At 34.7% G+C, this 13,383-nt stretch overlaps 1 protein-coding gene across 2 annotated transcripts in view; it reads left to right on the top strand.

The window, feature by feature from the left end:
• LOC149777140 (ARF GTPase-activating protein GIT2-like) overlaps window positions 1-13,383 on the top strand; it is a 182,920-nt gene that overhangs the window by 54,276 nt on the left and 115,261 nt on the right. For both annotated transcript variants that reach the window (XM_089941832.1, XM_089941831.1), the window contains exons 4-5: window positions 2,891-2,990; window positions 11,837-11,923. In XM_089941832.1, coding sequence (XP_089797958.1) covers window positions 2,891-2,990; window positions 11,837-11,923 — 187 coding nt within the window. The remainder of the gene's footprint in view (window positions 1-2,890; window positions 2,991-11,836; window positions 11,924-13,383) is intronic.

The following is a 13,383-nucleotide window of genomic DNA, read 5'->3' as shown; positions in this document are numbered from 1 at the left end:
AGTTGTCAAATGGGAAAGCAGAGAGGGTGCTAAGACATTATAGTCAAATGTGCACAGGAAGTTGTAGGACCCAACTTGGGTGCTGAACAAGTATCAAAATTTGCAGCTTGATCAGAAGGATTTTCAACTTGAAAACAGTCAGTGCTGCCTTTACAAGCCATGGGTTTATCAGCACATGTACAATGGCAGATAACTTGGGAAATATTATATAGGAATTAGATCTGGTTTATGGAAAAAGAAAATATAAATCAAAACCTTGATTACATCAAACACATTGTTTTTGTAGCAAAACACAAACATAATACAAATACATGTTAAGCAATATACTTGCAAGTAAACACAGCAAGCAACATTATTTTGCAGTGGGTAGTATGTAATTTACCAGCAATATTTTCAAATTATTCTAGTCCAAATAACTCTGGATAACAAGGAATGAGGAAAGAATACCACCCTGAAATTGATAAACACATGCAAATGGGCATTTATGAATGGAATAGTGGCATGAAAACATAAAATATTTTGAATTGACACTATTTGTACATACTGCAAACATAAAGAATGTTCAATATTATCCCTGGATTTATCAACTGTATGTATGTCACTCTTATAAGACAACCACTACTTAATCAAATTTCTGGTTTTAAAAAAATAACAGCCTTTAAGCAAGTATTCAGGAACTCTATGTAAGATAACAGATTTATAGGAATTTATGCTTGCAACAATATACAGATTAAAATGGTTTATTGCTCAGTCCATGAATCTAAACAGAAACAATAATGCCATACCATATATACTCACTTATGAGTCCAGCTGCAAACTACACAGACCCAGATATGCGATCGTATATTGTGCCAGCTGATCTGGGTCTGTGCAATTTTAAGTAGTAACCCATGTGCAGACAACAAAGACCCTGACGTGCCAGTACATTATAGAACAGCATATCAGGGTCTCAGTTGTTTGCAGTCTAGCTCTGCTTATAAGCAAGTATATATGGTATTTGGAAAAGCTACAGAAATGTGTACCCACAAAAATAACTGAATTCACAGTATTTACGCATCAAATCCATTTTATTTTGGTTTTTTGACCCCTTATATGTTTTTACAAAAATTGGGGGGAGGGTATATTTCTCCTGTTATAAGATGGGGGTGGGGGAAACCTAATTATTTAGCCAAAATTTAAAGAGTTTCTTATTATCAGGTTCAGATATCCTCAGTAAATATTTGCTTAAACTGTGTAAAAATGAGGAGTGGGCTTATTGTCAAGAATGGACTTATCATTGCATAATTTTGATGTATATATTGGGACAAAATTTACTCCCTATCCGTGTCAATCCATTTTTGTGTACATTGCTGAGGTTAATTGATGAAATGGGGAATATGGGTATATTTGACTCTAAGTAACGTAGTGCAACCCTTCCAGCCACCTGATATCTGAAGCTGGTTTGTTGAGAGTCTTTGGTCATAAAATTGTCATCCACCCCTTCTCTGCTGAACTGGAAGGTGAAAATATTGGGTATTGATATGTTGGGGTGAATGAATAACTGAGAAAAGCATGGGAGGAGGCTGCTTTATTGTAGTTTTCTATTTTGCTTTAATTTTGATTGTATTCCAATTGTCACTAATTTCTGTATTAAAATATTAAACCATTTGTAACATAATAAGCAGACCATTGAGTTCAAACCCCAGCCGAGTCATACCAAAGACTTATAAAGATGGTACTAAGAGCTGCCCCACTAGGCGCTAAGCATTAAGAGGTTAGTGTTAGGACTGGTTGGCCTTGTGTCAGAATAATGTGACTGGGTGGGACATCGTGCTACATGTCTGCGGCATGATGCCCCAGTGCTAGACATCACTATAAACTGCCACACTGCAGAAATTGTAACAATATGACAATCCAAATCTCTCTCTCTCTCTCTCTCTCTCTCTCTCTCACACACACACACACACACACACACACACACAAAATAAGCATGGTCAGTGGCAGATTAGACAGACAAGGCAACTACCTAGGGTGGCAAAATTCAGGGGATGGTTTTGTTAACAAAAAATTATATATTATAAAAAAAATGAAAAGAAAAAGAGAAAAAAAAAATTATAGTTTCATTTTGCCATTCTTTAATGGCGTAAAGATCTTTAACTCATTAACCCCAGGAGGTTTTTATCATTTTCGCCTGAAGCATGAGTAAGAAACACGTGTTGTGCGCTATTTCTGAATACATTCTAATACAATGACTTCCAAGTGATTTTCCATTAACCAAATGCCATGTTGAGTTAGAAACATTGTTTTTCATTGGCTATTTCACTCACACATGAGCAGAAGGGTAAAAGTTGGAGTTCTTTACTTTTCTTTTCTTTTTTTTTTTTTTTTTTGCTTAATGGAATTATCATTTTCGTATTAAGACCACTCTTTATTCCAAATCCCATCTTATCCTACTTTTTGCAAAGGTTCATCTTCTGGACAAATCCATGGACCATGGGCAAATTTTGGGTGGAAAAATGCAGGTTGAAAAAATTATGTTTTTCCCACTGTATTTTGTAGTGCAACTAGAACTTTCAGATTATTTGGTATCATTGTAGAGCTACATCTGTCTCCCTTTCAATAATACCATTTAAATCTTTGTTGGAATGGGTGGTTGGGGGTTAACAAAATCATAAATCTGTCAGTAATCATGGGTCATGCTGCTCATTGTTGGCAGCGATTGCAGCAGCAGTGGTGGCAGTATTAGTGTTAAAATTTAGTCTGTAAGGTTTGCAAGTCATTTGTAAGGGAGGTTACATCACTGCATTAACACAGATGACAAATCAGATTCTGCTGAAGACATTTAATGAGTGTATCATCAGTTTTATTAATTGTCCATTTTCAAAATGTACTCTTCTGCTTTATATTTCAGTCCAGTGAAAGCAGATTTTATTCGTGCCAAATACCAATTCTTGTCATTTGTGAACAAACAAAAAGATGGAGACATAAATTCTATTGATGATCTTAGTCAGGTAATCCTAACACTGAAAAGGAGCGAAATTTACATTTTGTAGCTGTACCTTGCATTTGTAATCCTCCAGTATCAGAGTTATTAATTTATGCAAATCAAGAATAGCTGTCATGATGTTTGAAATTTGTGGCTTATTTACCACAGCATATTGGAAAATTGTTGTCATCAGTTTTGGTCCATCTGTTACCTGTTTCTATAAACTAACCAAATGTCTACTAGTTATTGATTTCATACTGTCTGTATTAGCTTACAAGTCAAATTCAACTGCAAACAGTATTGAACCTTATCTGCAATTGCATAACACACTGGCAGGTCTTGGACTGTGTTGTTTACTCTACTAAATACTCCTAACAAATTGCATAAACCCAGATATGCCAGCACATTAAGCAACATCAGATCTGGGTCTGTTCATTGTGCAGTTGGACTCGACTTATGAGCAGGTATATATGGTAGATCTCATGGTGATTCCATGAGACTGTTAACTTCCTGTTCATAGCATTTTTGGACAGATTTGTTGTTGTACCAGTCTACTAGATAGCAGCCATCTTATGGAGGTTCAGGGACTAAAATACATCTATGATGTGTAGAAAATTGAAAATGTTTTGGTTAATCTGATTATGGGCATTCTTTTTAAATACTATTTATATGCTAAATACATCACATGGTTGCCAAAGTTTGCAATGTGAAAGTAACCATTACCACAGTCATATACTTTTGTAATAAAACGTGTTTATTATATGCACAAAAAAAGAGAAAACTTAATGCACCATAACTTTCAGTCATCATTGCCTGTAACTTTTACTACTAACTCAGAAACAAGCATAGGTAGTTAAAGGTTATGCATTTTCAAAATGTGCTGCAATTATCATCAATTTGGCATTCATCGACGGAAAAAGTTGACCGCACTTTATTCAGAATAATAATAATATGTAAATTGCTGCTTAGTAATTAATTTTGTATTTAACAAGAATTCATATAATTAATTGACTTATCAACCTGCTATTAGCATGCTTTTCTTCTTATTTTTTGTTGTTGAATTTAAACATAATTACCATGAATGAGCTTAAACTTGAATAGATTGAAAGTCAAGTAAATATTACTACAATAATTAAAGCGAACACTGTGACAGTATTTGCAATGACCTTGAAATAAATATGAACTGGGCAGAATATGCAGGAAGCAATTAGGATTTACATCCTCTGAAGTCCAGTCTCTTCCACCTCTAATTTGTATTTAAGAAGTTGTACCAAGGATACATGTTTGAAGCCATACTAATTTGAAGCCAGGTATCAAATTAATAACAATCAATGCAATTAGAGATAGATCTTATAGCCTTGGCAGACTCTCAGCTTAGACAAGTTCGGGCAATATGAGGCATTATTGATATACGTGTAATACAGTACAAGTTAAACAATATGTGGAGTATGAACATGTATATTTTCTGACAGTTAACCTTCAATTATTACTGCTTTGAATTCAAAAAGTTCAAAAAGTTTATTCATATAACTTTAAGCTTGGTTTTTGTTCCAATACATTCAGTGCCATTTGGGTGAACACAGGCATGATTTCAGTAATTTAACATTGTTGGCCTAATTGCTGAACCATGTATAAATAACATTTGCTCAATGTTCTTTGGCAACAAAATGTTTTATTTGTATTCACATCAACTTTTTTGAAAAAAATAATTGGGTCAATATTTAACAGATTAGTAACCAAACTAATAAACAATATTCACATGACATTCGGCAACAGTATGCAGTATTTGTCATGTGGATTGTAGGAGTGTACTGTACCAATCAAATTGAATCTGCATTCACTGAAAATAATAAATGCAGTTTTATCTCCTACATCACTTGTACCAAAAATATTCAAGTGATAACCATTTTGCATTACTTTCACCCATTCATTTGGTAATATTAAACTCATATGATGACCAAACTATCAGTCCTAAGTATATATTATAACGCTGTTGGTTACAGAATGCAACATCACATGCATCGTATTATTTGCATAAAAATAGTAGGCTTATGGTAAAAGAAAATGTGTCTAGTTGCTGAGAAAATGTGTTATAGGGACATGTATATTTAGGACACGAAAACTAAATGGAGACTGGTCTAGTAGATGTTGTATTTTGGATTGTGCTGCATGTAATTCATTGTGTGGGAACATGTTAAACAATTTAAAAATGGGGAAATAAAAAAAATAAATCACAACATTTCTAGCATTTTTTTAAATACTGGAATGAAACCCATTAATGCTTTCATGTGATTTCTTTTTTCTAAATTGCTAGTTCAAAAGCAGATCATCTGTCTTATTAAAATTGCTATCATTAAAATTTTTATTTTTTGTGAAGCACATCAAGAGTCTCAGAATTCTTTGCTTGGAGGTGTATCTTTCATCTCTTGCAAAACACGTGAATGCATTTTAGTGGGAAAGTATTTGAATATTTGACAGCAGTGTGTACAACTTAAAAAGAGTGCTTTGTAGCTGAGGTGATTGCATTAAGATATTGAAATATCTGGATTATCACTGTGCAAATTATCACCATGTGAATGAAGTTCCACATGATGTACTGGAAATCGAATATTGGATAATTGTTGTGACTAATTGAAACTTAATCCATTGTCTGTGAGCCATGCCATGGACAAGACATGATGACCACTACATCCCGTCTGTGATGGAATGAGTGTGAAAGGATTACGATGTTCTGTAATCCACAATGCATGTACTGTAGACCCAAATCTGGCATTGCACAATGTGATGTCAGATCAGAGATAGTGCAGTTTGTTGGGAGTAATCAGTAGAACAAGCAACATAGAGCCTTATCAGCTGGTGCATCATGTGATTTGCTGTGTGTTCTACTGATTACTTGCAACAAACTGCATAGACCCAGATCTGCCAGCACAATGCAATGGCACAGCAGGGCCTGTGTAATTTGTAGTTGGAATCAATGTACAGTGGAACCCTGCTATAACGCGATGATCGGGGTCCATAACATCGGATTGCGTTAAAAGTGGGGTCGCGTTAATGCGGGGTTTTACAATATTTAACTTTTTTTCCGAGAACATATACGTGTATACATGTACAATGATCAAAAGTCGGCTTATCATCAGATGAATATTAACTGGAACGCATTAATTAAGATATATTCAAAATAATCGATGGCTAATAATATTTATAGGTTATTACTGTGCATTAAAAACATTTACTAATTTTTATTTGTTTGAACGATAATACAGATTGACCGATAATACCAGACTATCGCTATATCATGAAAAGTGTATCAACACCGTATGCTACCGTGCCGTCGTGGCATGCAGTTCATCCATAATGGATGTAATTTCATTGAAAATCGTACAGATTTAAAATATTCAATAATTTTGTAATAGTCTGAATTCGTCGTGTAAAATATAGGATGAACAAAATATTGAAACCATTTACTTGCCGTCTGATATCGTACGGTCATTGCATGCAGCTATTCCTGGGTCTACATATGGTGTCTGTACAAATTTCATACCGCTAAAATTTTATCATATGCGACAACTGCAAGAATAATTAACAATCAACGCATGATTTCAGCGTGCAAATAACTTTTATTTCAGATTTTGTGAACATCAAAAGAAACATGTGAAAACTGCTAAATTAATCATTGCGCAAAGTGCAAAGTCATTGTGGTTCCAAATTTAAATTTCATCATTTCTTGAAAAATATATCCAATGACGTTTGCTTCTTTGCCGCGAACTGTTGGGTTCTAGCAAAGTCAAGAATGTTTCTTAATTGAAGGACTTTGACGCTGTCAACATCTTGCGTTTCCAGCCACCTTAAACTTGCTTCTAAATGTACTACTGCTTCAGACACTTTTGGTGGGGGAGTTGGGGTGCCATCGTCATCGTTATCATTATCGTCACTGGTTTCAGGTTCTGATTGTGCAGCTTCATTCTTCCTGCTGACATTTGTAACAATTTCGTCATCTGATATGTGTTCGTATATAGGGCAGATGTCATCTACTGAATACCAGTTAAGGATATCATGATGACTGTGCTTGTATTTTTTGAGTGCTTCTTCTGCTAAACGTACGTCGTCTTCAGTGAATCCTGTAAATTCAAGCTCATCGTCACTATCATTTTGTGTCGAGGGCGTAAAAGCTGGCCCAAGACCCTTTATCCAGCATCGTTCAATGCAGCGTGCAGTGATAGCATCCCAGGCTTTACCTCCAGTCTTGGTTGCAAGGGTGCGATCGGGTAACATTTTATAACATAAACCAGTCTCATCGCAGTTGTAAACTTGGTCGGCTGTGTAGCAACCGTCCTCCAGCAACTTTTTAAGCCCAATCGGGTAGGAATTGGCAGCCTCTTTGTCAGCGGAGCGGATTTCCCCAGACACAAGAACTTGGCTGATAGCGTGCCTTTTCTTGAATCTGTCTAGCCAGCCATTACTTGCCTTAAATTTGGAATCATCTCCATTGATACGGCGATCAAATTTCTCTGCTTGGGCTTTCAGAATTGGGCCAGAAATTGGAACACCTTCTGAGCGAGCTTGTACAAACCATTGGTACAAAGCTGAATCTAGGACATTGTCATTAGCTAACTTAACCCTTTTACGCTGTAAACCAGTTTCCTCTTCAAGAATGTTGGGTAGACTATGGAGCTTTCCTTCATCTCTTTTCCACCCTCGCAAAGTGGACTCGCTGATTCCTAGATCTCTGGCAAGCTGAGTTTGTTGTTTAGTTTATCTAGGGCATACAGTTTCTCTTTAGCAGAAAACTACTTGCGTTTTTGAACTTGCTTTTCCATAACAGTAAAATATTTTTTTATATAAGCAAACAACGTACACAGATAAAGCTCGATAACTAAGTAATGAAGGCCTGCAATGGTTACGAATCACTTTTTATATAAAACAAAATTAAGCTGAACGGATGTACAATTTCATACCCTTTTAATTTACAGATAATAAAGTGGATATTATTTACTTTCAACTGTTTGTTGTTTGATCACACCGCCAAGCACAGGATACATGTTGGCAGCTTTCATCCTTTGATGTTTATTAAATTGTGCGACTCTTGTATCAACCACAGCTTTGTCTGCTGCTTGGCTGTGATTGCAGTTAAATAAGAAGCCCATGTCGGCTATTGTTTGAGCAACGACTGTATACAGAATTCATGGAAGACAATCACAAAGACGATTTACTGGCTTTACTCATGGATCCGTAATAAGTAACACTTCCGATAATGTTTACTTCGGCTTAACAATTCAAAAACCTAATGAAACCAGTTTTCTCTTCTAGAGTAGAATACGGAGCTTCACCACAACCTGTTCAAATTGATAAATTTCAGAAGCCAAGCGTTGTACACACTATTTCTCGTACGTTATATATATCGTATTATTTTAGAATTCATACACGATCACTTCTCCAAAATCACTTAAAGAACCTGGATAAATTGTTAAGTTCCGATCATTTATTATTAAAAGTCATACGCGAATTCTTCCACCAAATTATAATAAACGTTTTACACACTATTTCTCGTACGTTAAACAAATATTTTCACGATCCGATAAAAATACACGTAAATGAATTTCAAATTTCAGGAACCATGCCACGATCATATTATTTTAAAAGTCACAACTAATCTCATGCCCAAAATGAAGTTAATTTATTGTTTTGTTTTTTTTTACTTTTCTCCAAATTTTTTTTCTCCATGTGTGAATGAATATACGAAATTTCGGGAGCCATGCTACGACCACGTTATATCCGAATTCGCGTTATGGCGGGGCGCATTATAGCGGGGTTCCACTGTATAAGCAGGTATGTGAGGTACATTAATCATTTCTTGTTCCCACAATTTCAAAGACAAACAGGAATGTTGTGATAGAGGTGTTTGTGTTATGATTGTGTTATGATTGTACGTACTTTCCTAAGTTTGTGCATGTGTAATGTCCTTCAAATCCTCCTACAAATTTAAACCTATAAACTTAAAAATGACATGATTGTACTTTGCATGAACATTTTGTGAACATATTTTGGGAATGCTTATGTAATCCTTGGTGTGTAGTTACAAACATAGGCATTCTTTGAAATCTTTTGTCATTTCCAGTCTGTGAACACATAATGCAGTTTTAGGACATGGAAAGGTGATTTCATATTGTGAAAACAATATTGACCCAATAAATTATGTGTATAGCCAACAGTGGCCCATGGGGTACTTCTCCAGACTTACCCCTGGGGTAATATCTTCAAAACTGTTGTGATTCCTCGTACTGTATATGATGATAAAGAATGACTCGTTTGCTTGTTTTAATACCTTGCTATTTATAGTTATCAGAAAATCATCATCATATGTTTATGAAAGATGAGGAAAAATGGAAATTGATTATGATCTAATTTGCATGCAGTGTCATGAACTTCTAATGCATGCTAAATTACATATGGATTGTATCCTTGTTTACTTTCCAAAGCATATATTATATTCATTTCTAATAATTAATTTGAAGATATGGGAAACTTGATGACAGTAAAGTTCAGGAAGATTTTTTAAATGTCTTCCATGGTTTGAGCAATTTTGAATCACATGTATCCTTGGATTAATATTAGTCACTATTTATCGATTGAAGATTCAACATAATATATGGATCAGGAATTATTATCTACTACTCGTCACTGTGCCAGAGTATATTAATGTGAAAGTAGTCACTGTGTCTGATTCAAACATAAGTCATTTCCAGAATAAAAAACATTTTCAGTGCATTTTTTATTCTTTTGATCTGATTCAGTATTCCATCAAGTAAATGGAATACAAAGGGGCTTAATTATTACTAAAAATGTTTACTATATAGTACTAATTCCCGACACTTTGTCATGTGTGAAGAAAATCCTCTATGAGTCATTAAAGATAAATCTGGTGGCTAGAATCATATTTATGCAACTTATTAATTCTTCTAATGAGATAGCAGCCTCTCCCAGTGCTTTGAAACTACAAAAAATAATTAGCTCTTTCTGATCACACTACTGGGTAGCGAGTCCTATACAGAGTTGACTTGGTATCAGATAGCCCTATACAGAGTTGACATGGTATCAGATAGCCCTATACAGAGTTGACATGGTTATCAGATAGCCATATACAGAGTTGACATGGTATCAGATAGCCCTATACAGAGTTGACATGGTATCAGAGTCTGTTTACTAAACAGAGGACTCCTTAGGATGAAGACGAGCTTACAGTGGGAGGCGAATTTCTTTGTTGAGTACTGTGTCGATGACATAGTAGTTGAGAATGTGAAACTCAGTTTCAGCAGAACTGTTTACATATTTGATAAAACTTGTATATATCAGTATAAACAGCATCTCACATATCATAACAATCCCCACCCTTCCAAAGGTCAAGGTTACAGCAAGGAGAAATATAAATTAGTAACCTCTGTCGATGTACAGTTTTAATTTATGAACCAACAATATGTCAATTAAATTTTAGCCTTTTGTATATCTTGACTTGAAAGCCACTGCTGTACCACCAACTTGAGGTCAAGTCACAGAAAGGGATAATGTAAGGCAGTCACCTGTTTCCTTATTAAGGTTGTCATTTTCAATCCCTACAGTTTATTTTGATTAAACTTTACCCACACCTTATAATATAATAATCTATTCCCCAACTGAAAGGTTTAGGTCATTAATTGGGCCAAGGTCACAAGACAGGTGTTTCATGTGCCATTTGTTGTACTGTCTAGCTATGAAATGGTTAATCATGTTAAAAGACAGAATACATACCTCTCGAAGAAATGATCATTAAATTCTTGGAATCTTGGAATCGTATGGTTGCATGCTTAATCATGTATACTTTAATTATTCCCATGATGTTCAAAATGACAGTGCTGGTTATGTTGTCCTGCATATCCAGTTGTACATGAATAATGTATTTAGGTTCACCAAACATGAGTAATGTATTTAGGTCCACCAAACATGAGTAATGTATTTAGGTCCACCAAACATGAGTAATGTATTTAGGTCCACCAAACATGAGTAATGTATTTAGGTCCACCAAACATGACATTTTAAAACTTTGAGATATGAACAGGAGTCATCTGCATGTGTGCACAAAGGTTACAGAATTGGATCCATTTGCTGGTTATGGACATTGGCAGAAGTAGGGATACTAATGCATAACATGGTCAAATCTGCCTTATTGGTCACCTAATTTCATTCCTGTGTTTGCTCTACTTTATTAAATTTGATCTGTTCAACAGTTATTGTCAGCGTTTACTGCATAATAAAAGTTTGTGGTAAAGAGTTCATTATCTGCTTTTTTCTCTTAGATAAGTGGGATTGTACTTTTGTTTAAAAAACAAAAAATGTTTGCCTAAATCCATATATCAAAAGGCATTGTGCTCCAAGAAAAATGAGCAGATAGTCACGATGTACACACCATGATCATCATTAAATATCCATGCATGTTTTAGGTAAAATTGTTAACAAGTATTTAGTCATTAGGTCACCACAGTACTTTTTCATGCATGATGATTCAGTTTCATCAAATTTTATAAGAAGTGCTATGCCAAATGTGCTTCTGCAATAAAACAGAACTGAGGACTAGAACTCTTAGATTTTGGATTGTAATACATGATGGAAACAGTGATTCAACAGAGATGACCTGTAAATCATTATGTTGATCCTTTCTCTGTTTGGCTGAGGTCAGCTAAGTCAGAGACAAATAACTCATACATGACAAACTTAAGTCTACAAATTTCTTTAACTTCTTAAATCTTATAGTTGTATATAAAATACCATTCAGACTCTAACTTCTTTATTGTCTCTATTTTCAGGCAGGAATATCTTCATGATTTTTTTTCTTCTTTTCAGCAATTACATTCTTGTGTTCGAACAAACAACTTAGAAACCTGTTTGAGATTAATATCCAAGGGGGCAGATCCTAATTACTACCATCCAGTAAGTTGTTAGCTTCAGTTTTATTGTAAGGCCAAATGAGCTTATGGTATATCCCAGTATCTCTTGTGTTATCTATTATCCCTCATCCATCAACAATTGCTGTTACCACTCTCGAGTCCACATTTCTGATCCAGTTTTTATCAAACTTGGAATGCGAGTTTGGTCATGACTGAGATACACAGTTTAATGGACACATCTTGCATCAGATTGCTGAGCTTGATAGCATTCTGAATGTCACAGTTCTTATCTGATTTTGATCAAACTTGGAATGTGAGTTTGTATCATCAAGATCTTGAAAGAAGTCATGAATGAGTGAGATCCAATTATATTAATGATGCTGACTTGTATCTGATTGCTTCAGCTTGTTACAACTTCGGAGGCCTTATTTTTTAAAATCTGAGTTTGATTATCCATTCAGTATATGCCTACCATAATTGACATATATATCCAGACATTTAATAAAAAAAAATATTAAGATAATTTGTGTACTATTTATTTAGAACTATTAGTTTTTGTGAAATATTTTTTGTGGAAAATTATATTTTTGTCTTCTTCAGTGTTTAGATGGGCCTAACAATTTTAATGCCGGTCAGAAGTGTTCTTGGTAAACTCGGACCTGCCAACCCTTATGATTTCGCTGTAATTGTTATGGAAATTACCCTTAAAATATGGATTTAGGGAATAAAAGCACAAATTACAGAAATACAATTGCTTGCTGTAAAATCGGGATATTGACTTGTCCATGTTTGATTTGGATCCAGGTTTCATATTAGATTCAGTGGAATTGGTCAGGGAACCAGACTAACTTTACTGGAGTATCTCAGATGCTTTAAACTGCATATATTTTTGTGATGGAAAATGTTTGCATGATCAAGCTATTTATTTTTATTTTTTGAATGGCATCAAACAAGCAAGCAGCTAGGAATAAAAGGGACAATAAGCATCTTAATAAGTTTTAATTGTACTGAAGAATAAAATGGAAAAATCAGATTTTTGGGGGAAAATGGAAGAAGAGCAACAATTAAGTTTAGTGGACATCATATTTTGATTTGAGTATGTCACATGGCAGGAAAGATGATAGCTGTCGCCACAGCTTTTTATTAAAAAGGATTACCTCAAGTTGGGAGATATCAAGAAGCCATTGAGCTCCATTAGGTTTGGTACTGAAGTTTGTGAAACTTTATTGGAGGTAATTAAGGTTAAAATAAACTTTACAAACTTTTCGAGTTGAACTTAATGTCGGTACATCAGTCATGAATTATACATCTGGACTTTTAAATGCATGTTTTCCAGCTTGACAGTAGCAGTTTGTTATATTTTGTTATACCTTACTGAAAGCTGGCCCATCTTAGGGAAAAAAAATATACTGCTTTACTGAGAATATCTTGTTAGGGATTGTAGGTCTGTAAACTGATTGCATTATGAAGAATACTTTCATGATAATGTTTCACCATAATAAT

This window comes from Sinohyriopsis cumingii, chromosome 18, assembly GCF_028554795.1.
Source record: "Sinohyriopsis cumingii isolate HCF-2022 chromosome 18, ASM2855479v2, whole genome shotgun sequence".
Classification (NCBI taxonomy): domain Eukaryota; kingdom Metazoa; phylum Mollusca; class Bivalvia; order Unionida; family Unionidae; genus Sinohyriopsis; species Sinohyriopsis cumingii.
The sequence above is the reverse complement of the archived record's forward strand: the minus strand, read 5'-3'. Positions and strand labels throughout refer to the sequence as shown.